Below are 23,714 nucleotides of genomic sequence, written 5' to 3' on the forward strand. Positions count from 1 at the left end.
CCCTTCCATTTAAGAGTAGAAACTTTCCTGATTGAATTATTTTCACCCCCACATACAGTCATTATTACTCCCACCTCTGAAATGCAGGTATCTTTGCAAGCAGTAATGGTTTCACAGCTCAAAGCAACACTGAGCAACATTGGAAGCTAAGAAGAATATTGTATCTATCTAGTTGAAAGTGCAAGGGATTGTAGGCATGCTGAAAACAAACAGCCCAACTAGAACTTGGCCAGAACATGACTTAAAAAATTCTACTGCTGTGAAAACTGACTCAGAACCACTAAGACATGCAGCTGGTTAGGGCCTTGCTCTTCCATCAAGATGGATGGGCTCCTTTACCGTGTTCACTAGTTAGTCAGAATTCTTCATAATGCAGGGGTTCATCAAGATTGCTTTTAAAAACAAACCAAAAGAACTGTTAAGTTGCTGCAACCCCTATTTGGGCAGCCACAAAAAGATTGGCTTCTTGTAAAGGCTAAAATACAACACACAAGTGGTAAGAGAAACCATAAAAAATAATTAAGATAATGTGCAGCTAACAATAGCTAATCATTGAGCTCCATGGGATGTAAGCACTTGCTTAACCTCAGGTGAATGCTTAAGTACTTTGCTGACTAAGGGCCTGAACTACATGCTACAATAACAAATTCTGGTTCTACAATGTTTAAAAACAAACCAAAATCCTGCCAAACTATACTTAAGAATAGCATTATAGTGCTCTACACCCATCATGCTTTATGATTTAAAAATCCAATCATTCTAGAGTTTTGGTTTTTTTTCAACCAAGGCTGGGATAGCCACTTTCCAACATTTCTAGCTCCATAGTTTTCACTCTTCGCTGTTAGTGCTTTGTTTTGCAAAATTCATATCCACGTATACCATAGAGTCTCTGCTTGGCAGTGAAGGAGAACTTGTGCAGGTAGATTTTCTTCTAACCTGAAAAGAAAGCATTAAGATGTATTACGTAAACAGTTAGTGTGTAATCTGTTAAAGATGCACAGGCACATCTTATACACATAAGAGTTGACTTCTATTCTGACTTCTTAATTTGTCAGTGTTGCTTTATCACTTCTAGTGGTAAAGATAATGAGCTTCCTGGAACAAATCCATTTCACCTAATTCTACTCCCACTCAAGTCCATGGCAAAAATCCCCCATTGACAATCCTGCCCACCCTAATGTCAAAATTGTCCTCAGCCACACTGCTTTGCTTAAAAGTAATCTAAGTTCTTCAGATAGCCTGTGAACAAGCTTTCATGGAGACTTACCTGTGTGAAAGTGTGAAGGAACAATAAAATGCAATTTTTGAGGAAGAGAGAAACATTAGACAATAGCTAAAACTTCAAATCAAAGCCACTCTTAATTTGTAACTCAAATACAGTTTTCAGAGTAGCATCCTAGCCACTATGGATGTAGAAGCCCTCTACACCAACATTACACACAAAGATGGACCACAAGCCATCAGGAACAGTACGCCCGATAATGTCACAGCAAACCTGGTGGCTGAACTTTGTGACTTTGTCCTCACCCATAACTATTTCACATTTGGGGACAATGTATACCTTCAAATTAGCGGCACTGCTATGGCCACACAGTATGCCAACACTTTTATGGCTGACTTAAAACAACGCTTCCTCAGCTCTCGTCCCCTAGTGCCCCTACTCTACTTGCACTACATTGATGACATCTTCATAATCTGGACCCATGGAAAAAAAGCCCTTGAGGAATTCCACCATGATTTCAACAATTTCCATCCCACCATCAACCTCAGCCTGGACCAGTCCACACAAGAGATCCACTTCCTGGACACTGCAGTGCTAATAAGCAATGGTCACATAAACACCACCCTATACCGGAAACCTACTGACTGCTATGCCTACCTACATGCCTCCAGCCTTCATCCAGACCACACCACATGATCCATTGTCTACAGCCAAGCTCTACGATACAACCGCATTTGCTCCAACCCTTCAGACAGAGACAAACACCTACAAGATCTCCATCAAGCGTTCTTACAACTACAATACCCACCTGCTGAAGTGAAGAAACATATTGACAGAGCCAGAAGAGTACCCAGAAATTACCTACTACAGGACAGGCCCAACAAAGAAAATAACAGAACACCACTAGCCATCACCTTCAGCCCCCAACTAAAACCTCTCCAGCGCATCAAGGATCTACAACCTATCCTGAAGGATGACCCATCACTCTCACAGATCTTGGGAGACAGGCCAGTCCTTGCTTACAGACAGCCCCCCAACCTGAAGCAAATACTCACTAGCAACCACACAACAGAACCACTAACCCAGGAATCTATCCTTGCAACAAAGCCCGTTGCCAACTGTGTCCACATATCTATTCAGGGGACACCATCATAGGGCCTAATCACATCAGCCACACTATCAGAGGCTCGTTCACCTGCACATCCACCAATGTGATATATGCCATCATGTGCCAGCAATGCCCCTGTGCCATGTACATTGGCCAAACTGGACAGTCTCTACGTAAAAGAATAAATGGACACAAATCAGACGTCAAGAATTATAACATTCAAAAACCAGTTGGAGAACACTTCAATCTCTTTGGTCACTCGATTACAGACCTAAAAGTCGCAATTCTTCAACAAAAAAAACCTTCAGAAACAGACTGAATTGAGAGACTACTGAATTGGAATTAATTTGCAAACTGGATACAATTAACTTAGGCTTGACTAAAGACTGGGAGTGGATGGGTCATTACACAAAGTAAAACTATTTCCCCATGTTTATTCCTCCCCCCGCGTGCTCCCCCCCCCCCCCAGCTGTTCCTCACACGTTCTTGTCAACTGCTGGAAATGGCCTACCTTGATTATCGCTACAAAAGGTTTTTTTCTCCCCACTCTCCTGCTGGTAATCGCTCACCTTACCTGATCGCTCTTGTTACAGTGTGTATGGTAACACCCATTGTTTCATGTTCTCTGTGTATATAAATCTCCCCACTGTATTTTCCACTGAATGCATCCGATGAAGTGAGCTGTAGCTCACGAAAGCTTATGCTCAAATAAATTTGTTAGTCTCTAAGGTGCCACAAGTTCTCCTTTTCTTTTTTCAAATACAGTTGAATTTTCTTCAAAATTTGCAAATTCCTTCTCTGTTTTCAGGGTCAATATGGCAATTTTCAGGTCAAGAACACATTTCAAGCCAAAGTTCTCAGAGTGCTAAAAGAGGCCTATAAAATGGAAGCTAGATGAAACTTTAATTATGGAGAAGCTGCTGCTGCTGCTTCAAAACACAGACACAACTATAGAGACCAAAATAAATCAAATAAAACAATAACACAGTATGATACTAATCATTGACACTGCTTGGGTCATTTGAAATGGTTGTGTTATCAGATAATTCAGAAGCAACAGTGCAGGAGAGACTAGCAGCTCAGAAGAGGAGGGGTAAGTAGTGAGGATTTAAATAATGTGGATTTTACTGTAGTTAGTTATAACTTCACCAGTCACACACAACATAGGATTTCTCTCCACCCACCCTCCCCCATCAATGCTAGTTATTTTCTTCATATCTTTCCATCTGCCAGGGAAAATGCACTGCAGGTCTTTAAAATACCTTACACTAGATGAAAGACAAAAGGAAAAGTAGCCATTTGTAATAATATCTGATTCATTTCTTCAACCCCTTATGAGGCTGATCGGGCCCCATAACACCCCATGCAAGACTCAACATCTCTGATGTCAATAGTCTGACAAAAATAAACCATCAGATAATACCAAGTGTTACTTTGAGCTTAAAATAGAAGACGCATGATCTTTCACAATCAGGGGCAATTGTCAGGTGGGAGTTTTTCTTGTTTACATGTTGACATAGACTGTGTGTGATCCTTTATAGGCCATGGCATGACAGTGAGTCACACAGGAAATTAAACTACGTATGTCTTTACGCGACAAGCCATTGCTCAAATTTAATTAGGTAGGATTACAAATCGATAATAGGCTTCATTAGCATAATGTTATTCCCATGAAAGTATGTGCTGGGATTATGAATTTAAATAATTTCTCCAAAGAACATACAGATTTCATTCATCAAAGCAACAGCAATTTTCACTTCAAGAAACATTTCTGATTTACATAATGATTCTCAACTCATGATGCAAGATTTATAAATCATATGGTCAATCTAAAAGATGCCCTCTATTCAAATTATGAAGCCTCTGTGACTAGAGACCCATTATTCTGAATGGAGAGGCCATAAAAACATCAGTACCTCTGACTTAAAATTGATCTATTAGGTAATAATGTTTCAAGTGGAACTTGGTACTCCATTTGTCAAAAATGTCTGTCTGTAGTTGGGTTTCACACTGGATATTAATGTTCCTTAGGCTGTGGGTGTGTGTTTCCTCTTCAGTTTGTAAAGGGTGGCATGGGGCAGTGTGCTGTCAGAGAAGCAGAATCCTGATAGGGATGGGTTTTCCCTGATTATGGGTCCTATAAAGGCAGCCAAACAGTAGCCAGCAGCACAGGAGCCAGCAAACAGAACTGTAAATGGGGGAGTTTGTACAGGGAGTTTGGGGAGGGGCATATGTGGAGTTTTTGGTTTTTGTTTTCCTTGACAGGAGGTTAGGCAGGAAGGCCATGATAGTAGTCAGTGGTAGTGACCCAAGGAATGGAAGAAGCAATGAAGATGACTGGATGTAGAAGCTGTGGGTTGTTGTACATGATCCTGGAGTGGGTACCTGAAAAGAGCTTTGTATGGAGTACCACCTGATAGAGCTGATGAAAGAAAAGATCCGAGGCTTGGAGACACAGGTGGAAAGTATGGTTGAATTTTGAAGGGGATTCAAGCAGATGAGGGAAGGTGAGAAGCGCTGAAGGGAAAAGTCAAGACTGGCAGATGCAAGCTGGACTGAAGAACTCTGAGGGGAGATTGCTGGGTGAGGAAAGTGGCTAGCGGAAGCATATGATGAGAACCAAGCAGAGGAAAAGACCAGCTAGTGAAGGAGAAATAGAGCTCAGGAATAGCTTTGCTGAGTTGGAAAATGAAGAAGAGGACCAGCAGGCAGTAACTGAAGGTGGAAGGGCCAGGAAAAAGAGAACAGCTAGTCCTGTAAGAGAGGAAGAGCCAATGGAGATATGCAGAGTTCAGAGCCCCAGGAGGATTCAGAATAACTCTTGGAAGATTGAAAGGGAGAATTAAAAAACAAGATGACTTGAAGCCAGAAAGAACAGAGGGAAGGTTGGAGAATCACACCATCACTGAGAAAAGGTAAGTCTAAGTTATTGGTGACTCCCTACTAAGAACGACAGGCCTGTCCCTAGAGCTGATCCAGAGAGCAGAAGGGTGTGATGTCTGCCATAAGCTAAGATAGGGATATGGACCTGAGGCTGAAGAGGACCCTAATAGGAGCAGCAAAGAATCCACTGATTGTCCTTCATGTGGGACAAATGATAATGCTAGATTCTGACTGGAACGTATCAAGGGAGACTGTCAGGCTGGGGAAGACACTTAAGGAAATGGAGGCTCAGGTGATCCTCAGTGGGATTCTACCCATCCCTAGAGGAGGAGAATGAAGGTCTGATGATCAACATATGGCTCAGGCAGTGGTGCTATAAGGAGGGATTTGGGATGTTTGACATTGGGAGGCATTCATGGGGAGGGGACTGTTTGTATGGAATGGACTCCATCTGCATAGGGAAGGAAATAGGCGTCTGGAGTGGAGGTTGACATAATTGATTAAAAGAGCTTTAAACCGGGAATTTTGGGGGAGACAGCCGGGAGGCACTCAGTAATCTCCACACCTGATTCTATCATTGAGTGGGAGGAAAATCAAGTAAGAAAAGATACAGCAATGCATTATACCAATAAAATAAAAACCAGCAGGATCTTATTAAAGGGGAAAAGGCAAAATGCCACATTTATTGTGAATACAGAAAGACTCATAGTAAGCAGTTAGTTATAGCTATAACATTCCATTCAATTTCATATTTATTCACACATTCATTCTCTCTCACACACACACACACACACACACACACACACAGGTTCTGCAAGGTTATCATCATAGTTACCAGCCTTAGAGTTGCTCATGCCAAGCCACTGGCCAGGTGGCCTGGACATGAGGAGGGAGCAGGGCCTTGTCAGACACTCATCTGATGCTCCTGGAAGTTGGTTTGCAGAATCAGACCCCAAAGTTCCCACTTTCTAGAGTCCATTTTTATAGGAATTTCTTCCTATGCCAGTCTATGGGAATTGATTCAGCATCAGCATGATGAAGCAATCAGCAGATGGCACATTCCTGACAGCTCCATGCTTGTTCTTTGGTTCTCCCATTCTTGAGGCTGTTGGGTGGATTCCAGTCTGCCCTCCGGGGGTCCTCTGGTTATTTCCACTTGACACCTTCTTCAGCCGGTGGACACTGGATTCTTAGGCTGGCACCTCCCTGATCCTTCAGTTATTATCTACACCAAGCATCCATCCACATACATCCTCTATCTTGATTTTAATCACAATTGTTAACAAAGTGAGATGAATACAACAAAAAGGCGGGGAGTGATAGATGGATAAAAGAGTCTGGGTCAAAATCACTTTGGGGAAGAAAGCTACTAGAGGTTCCCTGTGGGTACTGCTTGGGGTATTCTACAGACCGCCAGAATCCGATTCAGATGTGGATAGAGACGTCTTTAATGTTTGTAATGAAAAAACTAATACTCAGAATTGTGCGATTATAGAAGACTTTTTAATTTCACAGCTATAGATTGGAGGACAAGCGCTACTAATAATGGTAGGGCCCAGGTTTTCCTGGGTGTGATAGCCAACAGATTTCTTCACTCAATCAATGAACCAACAAAAGGTGATGCCATTTTAGATTTGGTATTGGTGAGTAGCGAGGACCTCCTAGAACAACTGGTCATAGGAGCAACCTTGGTTCGAGTGATCATGAGCTAGGGAAGTGGGCTGGACTGAAGAACTCAAGGATCTGAATGTGGCGGAGGCTTGGAATTAGTTTCTGAAACTTTGACTTAAAGTATCTGAAGCCTTCATCCCAAGCATGGGGAAAAATGCATAGGGAAGGGTGGCAGACCAAGCTGAACAGTATCTCACACTGTTGTATTAAGAGAAAGCAGAATGAAATGTGAGGAATGGAAGATGGGCTGGCTCAGCAAGAAAAGCTACCTCTTGGAGGTCAAAAAGTGTAGGGACAAAGTGAGAACTGCCAAAAGCCAAGCAGAGTTGGACCTTGCAAAGGAAAGTAAAACCAATAGTAGGAGGTCCTATAGCCATATAGATAAAAAGAAAACAAGGAAAGAAGTGGGATGCTAAACACTGAGAATGGGGTGGAAATTAAAGATAATCTAGACGTTGCCCAACACCTAAACAAATACTTTACCTCAGTTTTTAATAAGGCAAATGAAGAGCTGAGGGGTAGTGGCAGGGTGTTTAATGGGAACAAAGATATGGAAGTAGAAATTATCACATTCAAGATGGAACTCTGATTTACCTTAATGTGTCTAAATCGGGGGCCCAGATAATCTCCATCCAAGAATACTCAAGGAAGTGGCACATGAAATTGCAAGCCCAATAGCAAGGATTTTTAATGAATCTGTAAGCTCGGGGGTTGTACCCTATGAATGGAGAATTGCTAATGTTGTTGCTATTTTTAGAAAGGGCAGGTGGGGGAAGTGATCCAGGCCTATAAGTTTGACCTCAATTGTATGTGTCATAAATATAAAGGGAAGGGTAAACACCTTTAAAATGCCTCCTGACCAGAGGAAAAACCCTTTCACCTGTAAAGGGTTAAGAAGCTAAGATAACCTCGCTGGCACCTGACCAAAATGACCAATGAGGAGACAAGATATTTTCAAAGCTGGAGGGGGGGAGAAACAAAGGCTCTCTCTGTCTGTGTGATGCTTTTGCCGGGAACAGAAAGGAATGGAGTCTTAAAACTTAGTAAATCTAGCTAGATATGTGTTAGATTCTGTTTTGTTTAAATGGCTGAGAAAATAAGCTGTGCTGAATGGAATGTATATTCCTGTTTGTGTCTTTTTGTAACTTAAGGTTTTGCCTAGAGGGATTCTCTAGGTTTTGAATCTGATTACCCTGTAAGGTATTTACCATCCTGATTTTACAGAGGTGATTCTTTTACTTTTTCTTCTGTTAAAATTCTTCTTTTAAGAACCTGATTGCTTTTTTCATTGTTTTTGAGATCCAAGGGTTTGGGTCTGTGTTCACCTATGCAAATTGGCGAGGATTTTTATCAAGCCTTCCCCAGGAAAGGGGGTGTAGGGTTTGGAAGGATTTTGGGGAGAAAGACATTTCCAAGCGGGGTCTTTCCCTGTTATATATATTTGTTAGAGGCTTAGTTGTGGCAGCAAAAAAGTCCAAGGGCAAAAGGTAAAATAGTTTGTACCTTGGGGAAGTTTTAACCTAAGCTGGTAAAAATAAGCTTAGGGGGTTTTCATGTATCCTAGAGTTCAGAGTGGGGAAGGAACCTTGACAATATGCAAGGTCTTGGAACAAATTTTGAAAGCGAAAATAGTTAAGGACATAGAGGTAAATGTTAATTGGGATAAAATACAACATGGTTTCACAAAAGGTAGATCATGAGATCTTGCCTGATCTTGTTTGAGAAGCTGGTGGGTTTTTGTTTGTTTGTTTTGGTTTTTTTAGGCGAAGGATGTGCAGTAAATCTAATCTACCTGGATTTCAGTAAGGCACTTCATACAGTTCCACATGGAAAATTATTAGTTAAATTGGAGAAGATGGGGATTAATATGAGAATTGAAAGGTGGATAAGGAACTGATTAAAGGGGAGACTACAATGGATCATACTGAAAAGTGAACTGTCAGGCTGGAGGGAGATTACTAGTGGAGATCTTCACAGACTGGTCTTGAGACCAATTTTATTTAACATTCTTATTAATGACTCTGGCATAAAAAGTGGGAGTGTGCTAATAAAATCTGTGGATGACACAAAGTTGGGAGGTATTGCCAATATGGAGGTGGACCGGAATATCCCACAAGATGATCTGGATGACTTTGAAAACTGGAGTAATAGAATTGGGATGAAATTTAATAATGCAAACTGCAAGGTCATGCACTTAGAGACAAGCCTAAGTCTATTTTGCTATAAATTGGTGACTTATCAGTCAGCAGAGACTGAGGAGGAGAAAGACCTGGGTGTATTGATTCATCACAGGATGACTGAGTCGCCAATGTGATGTCCTAGGATGCATCAGCAAGGTATTTCCAGTAGAGACAGAAGGGTTAGTGCCCTTATATGAGGCACTGGTGAGACTGCATCTGGAATACTGTCTGCAATTCTGGTCTCCCATATTTAAGACAGATGAATTCAAATTGGAACAGATGCAGAGAACGGCTATTAACATGATCCAAGGAATGCAAAACCTACCTTCTGAGAGGAGACTCAGAGTTTGGCTTGTTTAGCCTAACTAAAAGAAGGCTGAGGAGAGATATGATTGCTCTCTATAAATACATCAGAGGGATACAAACTTAAATAACTCCACTTCTTCCCTGGTAAAGTAACCGCGTGGATACAAGAACAAACAGCTATAAACTGGCCATCGACAAGTTTAGGCTTGAAATTACATGAAGGTTTCTAACAATCAGAGAAGTGAATTTCTGAAACAGCCTTCCAAGGGGAGCAGTGAGGGCAAAGAAACTAATTGGCTTATGGAGGGGATGGTATGATGGGACTGCCTACAATGGCATGTAGCTGATCTTTTACTGCTAGCACTGAATATTGCCAATGGCTGGTGATGGGACACTAGATGGGGAGGGCTCTGTGTTTCTACAGAGAATTATTTCCCAGGTGTCTGGCTGGTGGGACTTGCCCACAAGCTCGTGGTCTAACTGATCGCCATATTTGGGATCAGAAAGGAATCCCCCACTCCTCAGGTCAGATTGGCAGAGACCCTGTGGGGTTTTCACCTTCCTCTGCAGCCTGGGTCATGGGTCACTTGTAGGTTTAAACTAGTGTAAATGGTGGATTCTCTACAACTTGAAGTCTCCAGATCATGATTTGAGAACTTCATTAACTCAGCCAGAGGTTATGGGTCTATTACAGGAGTGGGTGGGTGAGAGTCTGTGGCCTGCAATGTGCAGGAAGTCAGAGTAGATAATCACGATGGCCCCTTCTGGCCTTAAAGCCTATAAGTCTATGCATCTCAGAATGAAATATAAAACACTAGCAGAAAATATAAATAAAAGCATATTATAGAACTCTTGAGTCTCACTGTCCTGAAGTTCCTCTGAGTGAGTAAATTCTGTGCTTTAGGTAGTGAATGAGAATTCTGCACCACAGACTGTACTTGGTTCGTCTTGTTTGACACGTATATTTTAATGTCACTTATTTCTCATGTACTTAGTGCATGTAAAAAAATTTAGTAAAAAGACTTCATTATGGCAATGATTCTTAAATCTGTGAGGAGTGGAGTAAGATGGCTGGGTTGTTATGAGACTTAGGGATTGAAGGAGTCCTGCAATTAAACTGGTAAGTTTCTCCTTCATAATGTAATATAGAGAGGATCTACTTCGCTCCTACTCAACAACAAAGCCAATTTAAGGCTACACAGATTTGTAAATCATGTTCTGTACCCAAAAGCAGCTGAAATGAAACCCAAATACCCAGTGTCTAATGTAAAACACAAGCTGTATGACAGTATTCCTGCCAGCATGCCTTTCTGAAGGCTTGCACAAAGAGACTGCCTGATATTGATATCGAAAAGGGGTGGGTCAGGGAAGAATGGGTTCCAAGGCTGAATCTGTCTATAGGAGCTTGTTCTCAGTGTGATCTAAATGATAATAGATAATACTATTAGGAGTACATCTGTATATGTTAGCAAAGGGCTGATTGATTAGCTATTTATTAAAAGTCCAGTGTTCTGGTGCTTACAATAATCCATAACATCCTCTAGAAGCATTTAATGTGTTCTAGATGACTAGAAGCATGAGACACTTTTGCCTGTAACATGCTTATACATCTATCATTAAAGCTTTATAAACTATTTATTAAATTTACCCTTAATATAAAGTGCAACCATTACTTGGATTGCAGTAGCAGCCATAATGTGCTAGGCACTTTCCAAACACAGGTGAAGAGACAGTCCTTGACCAAAAGTGCCTTTGATTGGAGGCTTTAAAATTGCTTTACACACACTAATTTTCTCTGATGGGGAAAGAGCAGAACTACCTGCAGTTGTTGCTATCTTGCCAGAGGAGAGAAACTTAATTTTTAATTTCTAGCTAGAGTTCAGAAGAGTGGACGACTACACTGTCTACGTAATTCAGATCTGAGTTTGTTGTTTACACCAGAACTTTGATTTCTGGGATGATCATCAAAGCTGCAGCCTCTTCCCCTTTCTTCATCTAGATCTTTTTGTTTCAGTAATTACAACTTTTCAAGCTGATATGCAACTCAGTAGACACAATGAACGGGGAAAATATTTCCAGTGTAATCTAGTACAAAAGACTAAAAATGTTACTAAGTAAACATTTACTCTCCCAAATGGTTGTAGGTGCAGGGTGGGGTTTTTTTCTAATCATATCTGGTAACTTTGGGAATTACTGGTGGCAAAGTAATAAACTTCAAAGAAAAAGTAATCTCCTAAAATGCTTTAAGATATAAACAAAGAACAATCAGACTGAAATAACGCAATGAGGGCAATAGACTGATCTAAAGAAGAAAAAGGACCTGGAACTACAAGGCTTTCAGCTTCTAATTCCTAATGGGAAACACAGTCTGATGTTGCAGTTCAAATAAACCCTCCAAAGTTTGGAAGGTTATTGCAATTTACTGGAGATGCTTGGATCTGGTTTTTTGACAAGAAAATTTTCTTGTGGAATTTCTATTTCCTACTTCAGCCTATTTGCTATACTCCATAGGAGAAGTTTTTGTTGTAGTAGTATGCTATTTGTTTCTGTTCTTATGCCCCAGACTTCTTGTGAGACCTTGGTCAAATCACTAAGGGTATCCCTATGCTGCAGCTGGAGGAGTGATTGCAGCACATGTAGACATACCTGAGCTAGCTTTAAGCTAGCTAGTTCAAGTCCAAGAGCAGTGAAACTGTGGTGGCATGGTCTACAGCATGAGCTGTACTAGCCCACCCAGGACCCTGGCTGTGTACTCTGGCAGTGGCGACTAGCCTGTGCTTTAGTCCAGTGATTCTCAAAGCCAGTCTGCCACTTGGGCAGGGAAAGCCCCTGGCACGCCGGACCGGTTTGTTTACCTGCCGCGTCCGCAGGTTGGGCCGATCCCGGCTCCCACTGGCCGCAGTTCGCCGCTCCAGGCCAATAGGGCTCACGCCGCTCCCCGCAGCCCCCATTGGCCTGGAGCGGCGAACTGCGGCCAGTGGGAGCCGGGATCGGCCCAACCTGCGGACGCGGCAGGTAAACAAACCAGTCCGGCGTGCCAGGGGCTTTCCCCGCACAAGCGGCGAACTGGCTTTGAGAACCACTGCTTTAGTCCACACTGCCACAGCTTCACTGCTATTGGTATCCAAGCTAGCTGGATTAAAACTAGCTCTGGTATGGCTACAGAGGCTGCAGTCACACCTCTCATGGAGTGACTTTAGCCTCTCTGTGACTCCATTCCCCACCTGTACAATGGGGATAATAGTACTTCCCTACCTCAGAGGCGTTGTGAGGATAAATACATTGTGAGAGCCTCAATGCTGCAGGAATGGGGGCCAAATAAGATAGCTAGGTGGAGCTTCATATTTAGTTCCCTGCTGTATTGCAGGTTTTTCTCCTGTTGCGTTTACTTTGAGTTCAGGTTTGTATACCCCAAATCCCTGCATTTCACCTTGGTTTTGGGCCCAAACCATGAAAAGCCCCAGTGTGCTGCAGGGTAGTTTGACTTGAAATGATAACTTGGTCTCTAGATCTTTGGAAAGCTAATCCAAAATCAGGTTTCAGAGTAACAGCCGTGTTAGTCTGTATTCGCAAAAAGAAAAGGAGTACTTGTGGCACCTGAGAGACTAACCAATTTATTTGAGCATAAGCTTTCGTGAGCTACAGCATGAGCATCCAATGAAGTGAGCTGTAGCTCACGAAAGCTCATGCTCAAATAAATTGGTTAGTCTCTAAGGTGCCACAAGTACTCCTTTTCTTAATCCAAAATCAGTGGCTTGCTGTGAATGTGTTGCACAATTTTAGTGCAGGCTTTCAAGAATGAAATTGTCTTTGGTAAACTAATAGAGTTCTTTAAAATCTCAAAAGGGAAAGATTCACGTGAAGAATTGCCCATTCTCTGGTCCTGTCTGCACACCTAGATACCTGAATGGTGAGTGCATTAGACATGTCCGAATAGATACTCCTTCCTGATGGCTACACTCCATGACCTTGGACAAGTCAGTTATCGTTTTGTACTCCTGTCAAAACGGAGTACAAACACGACCTCACTGTAAACAAAATGCTGCTGTGTCACTCTGAGAAATCTACTCATTAAATGGTGTGCTTACCTGTACATAAATTATGGTAGTCATGATGATCACAAAAGTACAGGCTGCCAGGGTCCCCAAGCATATGACAAATTTAGTTTCTGATGGCTTGCAGGAATCTTGCAATGTATCTTCTATTCCTAAGCATAAAATATTACAATTTAAAATAAAACCTGGTTCTGAAGCAAATACTCTCCACTCAGGTTTCATTGAGCTTTTCATAAAAATGTAGGCTTTAAAAAAAAACCCAAAAACCCAACACACACTTTAAGAGAAATGTTTTGTTGTTTTTGCAGAGTCAAAACACAGGGACTCCAAAAGGGCTTTTGGAAAACAAAATGTCAAGCCATTTGCAAGTTAGTATACAAAAATGTTTCCCTGTCTAAAAACAGGGTCTAGAAACTAGAAACCAGCTGCAAATATGTGACTGCATTGGGACTGTAGTTTTAATCTTAAAAACCATGAACATTATTTTAATAATGTCTGACACAAAGCCAATAGTTCATAGATAGTGGGTTTTGATAGTGTAACTTTAAGAGCATCTTGTTGTTCTATAGTATTGTCAAGGTTCCTCCCCCACTCTGAACTCTAGGGTACAGATGTGGGGACCTGCATGAAAAACCTCCTAAGCTTATCTTTACCAGCTTAGGTCAAAACTTCCCCAAGGTACAAAATATTCCACCCTTTCTCCTTGGATTGGCCGCTACCACCACCAAACAAATACTGGTTACTGGGGAAGAGCTGTTTGGAAACGCCTTTCCCCGCCCCCCCAAAAATACTTCCCAAAATCTTGCACCCCACTTCCTGGACAAGGTTTGGTAAAAAGCCTCACCAATTTGCCTAGGTGACTACAGACCCAGACCCTTGGATCTTAAGAACAATGAACAATCCTCCCAACACTTGCACTCCCTCCCTTTCCTGGGAAATGTTGGATAGAAAGCCTCACCAATTTGCATAGGTGACCACAGACCCAAACCCTTGGATCTGAGAACAATGAAAAAGCATTCAGTTTTCTTACAAGAAGACTTTTAATAGAAATAGGAGTAAATAGAAGTAAAGAAATCACCTCTGTAAAATCAGGATAGTAGATACCTTACAGGGTAATTAGATTCAAAACATAAAGAATCCCTCTAGGCAAAAACTTAAGTTACAAAAAAGATACACAGACAGAAATAGTTATTCTATTCAGCACGATTCTTTTCTCAGCCATTTAAAGAAATCATAATCTAACACATACCTAGCTAGATTACTTACTAAAAGTTCTAAGACTCCATTCCTGGTCTATCCCCGGCAAAGACAGCATATAGACAGACAGAGACCCTTTGTTTCTCTCCCTCCTCCCAGCTTTTGAAAGTATCTTGTCTCCTCATTGGTCATTTTGGTCAGGTGCCAGTGAGGTTACCTTTAGCTTCTTAACCCTTTACAGGTGAGAGGAGCTTTCCCCTGGCCAGGAGGGATTTCAAAGGGGTTTACCCTTCCCTTTATATTTATGACAAGTATATAATCCATATTTTACTGAAATGAATAACCATTTATAAATACACCATTCAGCCCTAGATGGTATAAATAAACCTATGACTTTATGTATGAAAGCATCAGTTATCTGCTACAGCACATAGGTGTGGCATTTGAAAATGGGGTTGTTTCCAAAATGCAAATTTCGTGACTTAGGCCAAAGGAGAAACTTTTTAACTGGAATACTGAGGATGTGATATTTACATAGCACCCAATTTGTGCTAGGTCCTTTAATAGCAGTAAGGTTCTTATATTCTGTAGGCTAGTCACTAGAGGGCAGTACTGTACCAAAACAGCAGTAATGCGTGGTAGAGTGGGGAAACTTGTGAATTGGTGATGTCCCTGGTACAGTATACTAGTTCTGTGAATAAACCTAGAATTTCAGTCTCCAGAGTTGTTGATGCAGCATTTTGCATTAGTATTAAAGTGTGGGGGGGTTTTGTTTTTCCAGACTATGGGGAAAAAATGCCTGCATTTAAGGATAAAGACGGCTCATTACATTTAAACTTAAGTAGGGACAGTAGTTGCTATTTAAGAAGTCACCATTTGCCAACAAATATCATAAAATGGTTTCTCATGCTACAGTTTCTCTCTGTAGAACATAACAGCCTGGTGTCCGTTGGCAATACTGGTATGTTAATAGTGACTGAAGTATGGTCTTGTACCTTTAAGACTAACACAATTTAGCTGAAGATCAAGGAAAAGTTTCAAAATGAGGCTTAGCAAAATCCTACCACAGATGTAAGTTCCATTGCTACTTCCTTCTAGATACGGAGGTGGTATCAGGCGTGCCACCTTGCAGGTGTACAGACCAACGTCCCGTGGTTGAAGATTCTTCACTTCTAAGAAGACTACACCTTTTAGAAGATTGCCTGTGAGCTTGTACTTTCCATCATCCCTTGACAACGAAGCACTTTGGTTTAAAGGCAACATCTTTGAAGACATAGTTATTTTCTTCACGGAATCATTAAAAAGCGGCAGTTGAATATTCCAGTAGACTTCAATTTCAGCCTCTGATAGAAACTGGAAGTCAAATATACAATCAAGAAGTGCAGATGTGCCATATTTAATAGAGGCTATGGCGGGATATTGCTTTACTGTGATATAGGCTGTAAAATAAAAGCACAAATCATCTATTAGTCCATGTTCCTTTCTTATCTCGCAGATCTTCAGCTACTGCTTCCAAATTAGTCCTAAATTTTCACACTTTCTTTAAAATTAATCTGCCTCCAAATGTAATTAGGCACTAATCTGGCTGTTTGATAGATTAAAAATAGCCTTAATTAGAAGGCTGTGTGTTCTCTCATGGGGCTGTTACATGAGTATTCCTGATTATATCACAGCAGGAGCACTGCTTTCTCAATGTTTGCTTGCTTTAAGAAATCCCTCATCAAAAGGGGAGACGATGTAAAAGGGTAATTAGAGATTAGTGTAGCTCCTGTTCTGGAGAGAGGGGTCGGGAATTTTAGTTCCTAATTCACAGTGTTGTTGTTGTTTTTTCTAAATATATAAAAATTTTGTTCAGGTTTCCTCAAGCAAGTTTTTCATCTTTTAAAAAATTGTCTTGTTAAGGAGGTGGGAACATCCATGTTGTGAGAAAGCCACACAGCAGTGCCCAATTGCTGTACTTCATCTAACAGTCTGTTTCTGCAACCCCAAAGCTGAGAAGTGCTTACCCACACACAAGTAATAATACCTGGCTCTTATATCCTGCTTTCCATCTAGAGATCTCAAAGCATGTTACAGAGGAACTCAGTGTTCTTATCCCCATTTTATAGATGGTGAAATATAAGACAGGGAGGTGAAGTGACTGACTTGTCCAAGATCATCCAGCAGAAGAGCTGGGAATAGAACCTATGTCTCCTCAGTCCTAGTCTGGTGCTCTATCTACAAGACCCCACTGTCTTCCCTATTGATGATGATTGGGCAATATTGTTCATTGTGAGCAATCCTGTAGAGCTCGGCACTAATACTATGGAGACGCACTTTACATATGCATATCACTGATGTAACAATTGGATTGTTAAATGCTGGATATTTTCTGGTTAGAAAGTTGAAATATTGGATCAGGTTGGACAACCATGAGCCAAGGGAGCACTTTTGTGGAGAGAAGAGGATTGATGCCTTCTTTCAGACCGTAAAGTTCCTAAAATACTAGGGAAGCTGCTGTGATTCAAAACCATTTAGGGGCCTACTTGTTTCCTCAAAGTTGAGTTAGCTTCATGCCCAACTTAACATGTAGCAGCATTAATGTGTATGTACCTACATAGATATTCAAATGTCCATAACTTGAGTTTCCAAAGCTTAACAAGGTTGGCTTTTCAAAAAGGGGTAAGTGATTTAGTAGCAAATTCCACTGAAAGTCAATGGGACTTGTGCGGCTAAATTACTCATTTTTTTTCAAAAGTTCAGTTTGGATTCAGCTTTTTCACATGCTATCGCCACAACTACCTAAAGTGCATAATTTTTTTTCTTATTTGAGGAAGTTTTAACAAGTTTACAAATCCTTGCCATGTAAATACGAGAAACAAAACAATCCTTAGAACTGTTATCTTTTGTTTAAAGAGATATTATACAGGAATCTAATCATCAGATCTTTCTATTTAACAGGGTGTTGCCATATTACAGAATGAGCATCATTCCAACACCCATGTTGTTTTCTAGTGATTTCATTAGATTTAGTGAAATCTCTCTCTCTCTACTAATCTCTATATTTAACAGATCAGGTGTATCTATCAAATTTTAACATTTAAAAAAAAAATGGGCAGGTATGCTGGGGTGGAGGTTAGATTAATGTACTTTGAGGACTGAATACAAGGTAACCAAATATCTGTCTGCCTTTTTGCTGCATAGGTAATTGGTGTGTTAATGTTTTTCATAACCACAACTTATATTTTTTGAACCATTGCTCAATGGTTGAGCTATTTTTATTTTTCTATTGAGACACTACCAGTTACCAAACAGCTTCTAACAGATAAGAGAATAATTCTTCATTTCCTTTTGTGTGACCATTTCCACTAGGAAGCCCCGGGAGGTTTACCAAAGGATCATTTTGGTGATAAATTTCCAACCATTTGCTTACGGATTGCATCCCAATACACTCTGACTGGACGTATCCACCTCCTAAGCACAGAATCTCTTCTTCAACCACAATTTTGCCAACATTTATCCCCATTCAGTCTCTCTCTCTTTTTTTTTTAACCTGGTTGGTGTGAGGTACCACTGAAATAGTATCTTAAAGAAATTTTCTTTTATTGTGCTTCAGACTGAGGTTGCTGGTCCTCTTTTCCAGATCAAACCCTATTTCTCTGGGGTAATTTTTCTATCTACGTACTTTTCACAAAGTGTCATATAGGAACACTTTTTTTCCCTTTTTTTTTAAAAAAAAAAATCTGTCTGTAAAGATTGATATAAACTAGTGGTTTGTTTGGTTTTGTTTTTGTTTCCTAATTGACCAGACACCATCACTTCTATTAAAGTTAGCTTTCTCCATAAAACAGATTTTCTAGAAAGTTGAGAGAAACAGTGCCTGACTTGAAGTACTGGTACCAGGGGAGAGTGGTTTAGTTAAAATTAGTTTTGATTGCTAAATAACTTGGCCAGCTATTCAGCAAAAGTGCCTAACTGTAAGTATTCCACAGAGTGGTTTGACATTTAAATCATAGCGCTTTTCCACGTTGTTTGAGATTTAAATCTCACATCTCTTATAGAATTGGTTGCCTATTTATTTTCTGGAAGATTGACTCTTAAGAGTCTGGCAAACTTATAGCTAGCATTTCAGATTTGGTATAATTTACTTTAAATCTGGATGCTTTACTAAAATCTTAGATTTCATTAGACACTAATTTTAGGGAAATATTTGGTTTAGATAAAAATATTACATCTGCATATAATGCTATTTTCTGATGTGTTCCTGCAAGTTTTATTCCTGTGATGGATCCATTGTTCCTTGTCCTCTGTGCAAAAGACTCCATGGCCAGTGCAAAAAAGTAAAGGAGAGAGTGGACACCCCTGCTTAGTTCCTCTGTGTAATTCAAACAGAGGAGATTTAACCTCATTAACTTGCATAGCTGTTTTTGGGCTGGTGTAAAGAGCAGTTATCCATTAAAGGAAATTGGGGCAGAAGTCCATATGGGACAGGACTTGAAACGGAAAGTTCCACTCTACTATATCAAAGACTTTCTCTGGCATTATGGATGATTCCAAGCACTCCCCAGATATTGTCCGATGTTTGTCTATCCTTAATGAATCCAGTTAGATCCAGATTTATACAAACTGAGAGCATACACTGCAGTTGGCTGGCTAGTATTTTTGCTAAAGTCTTTGTCACAATTCAACAGAGAGATGGGCATATAGGAACTGCATAAGGTAAGGTCTTTTTCATCTTTAGAGAGAACAACCACGATAACTTTCTTTCACAAGTTGTAGAAGTTCCTCCCCTAACAGAATTGCATTGAGGATACCTCTCAAAGCACCCACCAACACCTCCCTACATAGCTTATAAAGTTCAGCTTGAAAGCCATCAGATACTGGAGTTTACCACTTTTCATACTTGCTACTACCTCTAGGATTTCTTCTGTTATTTCTTTAGATAAAGTTTCTTTATCAATTTGGCTTTTCTTTGGAGAGCCTGCAACTTCCAGATATTTTTAATAACTTCAGAGCTTGGAGTATCTGCGGTATAGAGAGTTTATTATTAAACAGAAAAAGTAGCACATATTTCATTTAGGCTGTAACAATCTTTTGCCGATTGCTTTTAATTGGGGGGAATAATATATGTTGTTCTTGAAGCTAATAACCTATCACTTTTATTTCCTTTTTTCATAAAACATCTGTTTTGTATCTCCAAGGGCTTTTTCTCTGGCATCAACATATTCAACTTCCCCCTAATATTAGTTAATTGTTTGTTTTTCTGCACTTGTGCTTTGTGAATGTCTTGTAACCTTTTTATCTCCTGTTCTAACTTCTATTTTTTTCTAGAGCTCTTTTTTCAATTGAGAGGCTCTGCTTATCAGCTAACCCCTAAATACAGCTTTTCCTGACTCCCAGAGAAGGCATGTTTTTATATTGTCCATATTGTTTAATTTGAAGTATTGAACAATGTCTTTCATTGCTGCAACCTGATCTTTCCTTGGAGAAGCAAGCAGTTCATTTTCCAGTATAGTGATCTTTGGGGCCCAACCCAGCTATCAAATATTACTTCCACTGGTGCATGATCTTGTAATGTTGCCAGTTTCTGCAGATCTTGTCAGATTCATTAAGGATTTAGAGATTGGAAGGGTGTAAATAATATGAGTAATCTCTTTCCCCTTGGCATAATTCTCACCAGCAATCTGAAAGAGTGAATAGTTGGCACCAGGAAGTCAGTACTGTACCTGTTTCCCTATCCAACATGGGGTGTGGTCTCCCCCCCCCGCCACCACCACCATCGTTCTAGGATGCATCTGAAGTCTCCTGCAAGTATAATTTCCCCTTTCCCAAAGTTTTATCGGGTTTTAAACTGATCCCACTGTTGTTAATAACCCAGCAATATAAATAGTCCCTTTTTATCCACAAATTGATGTTTAATCTGAAAAGGTACATGTTCAGCTGAAGGAAAGAGGATTGGGCATAATATTTGCTAAAGTAAAATATGTCTGTTGAAATCAGCTGCCTTTCATGCCTATTATTTTTGCCTGCTGAAAATGAATTTCTTGAAGTAGAATAATCTGAGAGTGGGTTTTTAAGTTCCACCGGGGTTTTTGTTCCTTTTTAATTACATTATTTAGCTTTTAGACTTTCAAAGATGTTACTTTAAAAGGAAGAGACATTGACAGTAACTAGTTTAGCTTAAACCTTAAATTATTACAATTCTTTAGCTGTTTGATTACATGAACACTTGTGTTGCCAATGTTTCTTGATTCTAATTATGCTGCATTTACTACTGTGTGCTGGAATATGGCGTGGTTTATGTTTGTGAGCTTCCATGTCTATTTCTTGTATTAATTCCTCCCTGCCTCCCTAGTTACCTTCCCTCTACTCCGTTCCCTTTACTCTAAAACCACAAATGAAATACCAACATAACATGTAAAACAGTCTCCAAATGACTGATTTGCTGACCCCTGAACTCCTGTAATTTCCCCGAAAGCACTTGGACTGCTTCTCTTGCAATCCAAAGGAGGTACCCTACTCCACCTTGGTCCTCAGCTTTAGGGATAGATTACCATCTGATCATTTGAGTTATGGGACGGGTTTACACAGACCCTCTAAAGGTTCCTTCCGTCCCCCTCTCTATTTTCTCCAATCTCCTCCAACTTTGAAATCCCACCCCACTTTGCTCTTGTCCTTAATTTACTCTATATTTAAAATACAGAACACAACTTTTACTCTTCACCCCCAATTAAAGTGAACATCATATTATTATCTTTATAACATTAACATAGTTACTGTTCAGCTGTTTGTTTCTGGTGACTCCCAAGAAGTCCTTTCTGATTAGTCTTTGGATTACTATTCAGGTGTCTGAACGTCTGCCAATGCCAGTATGGTCTCTAGAGTCTTTTGTAGTCTTTTTCCTGGTTTTTAACCATTTGCCAGGAGTTTTTCAGCAGTTTATCTGTAGTTACTACCTCTGGAGAGTTGTCTTGTACGTCTGAGATCCCAAGTGACTGGAGTGTGTTTTTCCCTGTTTAGTTTCTTATCGTATAATACGATTTTGGAAGCTGAATGAGGGTTCAAATGGGAATCCCCATCTGCAGTGGAAATCTGCCCTCCTGAGTGCTGTTGTAATTCCCCCCAGCTCTTCTCCTCTTTTTAAAAGTTAGGGCAAAAGAGGTCATGAAAAATTTGCAGCTTGTTGTCTTTTGAGTATGAGTACTGAATGCACTCTGGCTTTTCTTCATAATTTTTTTTTCTGTTGATAATCATGAAATTTCAGTTAGGTCTCTGGATTTATTATGAGGCCCAGGTCGTTGGAGCAGCACTGTGTTTGCTCTCTCCACTTTTCCTCTTCCAGAGAGGTCAGATGTAACAACCCCACAATTAAAGTTTTTACATGCCAGATCGGGTTACCTCCCTCAGTGTGTTGTCAGTCCCTTAATTCTGATGATGTTCCACCTTGATCTGTTTTTCTATATCATTCCATTTAAATTGCATCTCTCTCTCTTTGCTCTATCAGTGTCATGCAGCTCTGGTTCCCTCACTTGTTTCTCTTGGACCAGCCTCTAGCACTGTGACTCTCTCAAATCAGCTACTTCCTTTACTGTAAAAAGCTTGGTCGTCCGATCATCTCTCATAGCCTTGGACTCAGAGATTCTCCCCCCCCCCCCGCCCCAAATGGCCAGCAAAGAGGTCATTCTGATTTTCTTCAACTCTGGCATAGCAGCCAAACGAGGCAGAAATGTGTTCACTTGGAGTCTGAGTGGTTTCTTCACACTGTGAGCCAGAAGCATTCTTCTTAGTGAGGTAGCTTGAAATTTTCAGATTTTCTTGGAGAATCCATTCTCTGCAACTGTGTTCTGGTTTTGTTTTGGGTGTGTGTGGGTGGATAGGGGGAGGGAGGTTAGTGGGCTTGGGGGTCAATGGAAGCAGATTGTTCTGTTATCCACTCAGGCTTTAGGCAACTGTGTTATTCTGGCCCCCTGCTGGTCTCCAGCGTGTGCATGCATTTATTTATATGTATAATAGGGAAAATTTTGCCCTTGCCCACTTTTAGTGAAAAACAGCTGAAAGGACTCTGGAAGTGTTTGGGAAAAAATTGAACAAACCTTAAGGCAGAGATCAAGCATGCAGCCCCCAAAACATGAATGTTGCTGCAGACTTAGGTGTACATGCAAATAGAGTGGTGACTGGATTTGGAATAGAAACTGTTTGCAACCTTAGCGAAGTATCCACTACCATGGATAAAAACTGGATTTAACTGTGGCTGTCATTAACAAGGAGCAGGTATCGTAACCTCCATTTCCTGTACTTACAGAAAGCAGCTAAGAGAATGTGAAATCCAAGGGCTCGATTGTCCTCTTGCATAATAGGTGTAACTCCCTTTGCTTACAAGTGTAAACTAACCTACAATATCAGTTATTCCTTTCATGCAGGAAAAGACTCAGACCCCAATAATGTTAATGGGGAAAGAGAGAGAGAGTGTAGGAGGCATATTTCAGCTAATTTATGAAATGTAGCATCCAAGCATGTTGACTAAGGGAGCAGCAACATAGCAGCTGGGAGGTGCCATTCCCAGCTTGGGTAGATGTAAGTACGCTAGTTTTCGCCTGAGCCTTGGCAACATAGGCAGTGGCTCAGGTTACCTGTCTGAGTACAATCCCACCTGGCCCCTGAGTACATACTCAGGCAGCTAGCCCAAGCCACTGTTCATGCCATTCTGGCCACACTGTTATTTTTAGGTGCTAGCTCAAGCAGAGCTAGCTCATGTATGTCTACCTGAGCTGGGAATTACACCTCCCAGCTGCTGTGCAGACCTACCTTAAGGTTTAAAAGGAAACTCTCAAATCAAGACCAGGGGGATATATCTTCTAAAGGAAAAATAAGGTCTTCTTTCTCACTCCTTTCTTGATGTTGCCAATATTATTGGGCTAGTTCATTTACCCCAGGATTGTATATACACTGGGATCATATATGTAGGCAAATTGGAGAAAGTCCAGAGGAGAGTAACAAATATGATAAATGGTTTAGAAAACCTGACTGGCATGCGACATGGCTCCACTCCAGCCTTCTTCCCCCAGAAACCGCTCCTTATTCCATCCAGCTGGCCAGCCTAATTGTCTAATTAC

At 40.7% G+C, this 23,714-nt stretch overlaps 1 protein-coding gene across 1 annotated transcript in view; it reads right to left on the reverse strand.

The window, feature by feature from the left end:
* Positions 1-489: 489 nt before the first annotated feature.
* The window catches only part of LOC144259120 (uncharacterized), a 39,331-nt gene continuing 16,106 nt past the window's right edge, over positions 490-23,714 (reverse strand). Inside the window, exons 2-4 of the mRNA XM_077807300.1 lie at positions 15,687-16,061; positions 13,459-13,577; positions 490-936 (exon numbers count right to left, since the gene is read on the reverse strand). Coding sequence (XP_077663426.1) covers positions 829-936; positions 13,459-13,577; positions 15,687-16,061 — 602 coding nt within the window. The 3' untranslated portion in view covers positions 490-828. The remainder of the gene's footprint in view (positions 937-13,458; positions 13,578-15,686; positions 16,062-23,714) is intronic.

Source organism: Eretmochelys imbricata, chromosome 1 (genome assembly GCF_965152235.1).
Source record: "Eretmochelys imbricata isolate rEreImb1 chromosome 1, rEreImb1.hap1, whole genome shotgun sequence".
In the NCBI taxonomy this organism is placed as follows: Eukaryota; Metazoa; Chordata; order Testudines; family Cheloniidae; genus Eretmochelys; species Eretmochelys imbricata.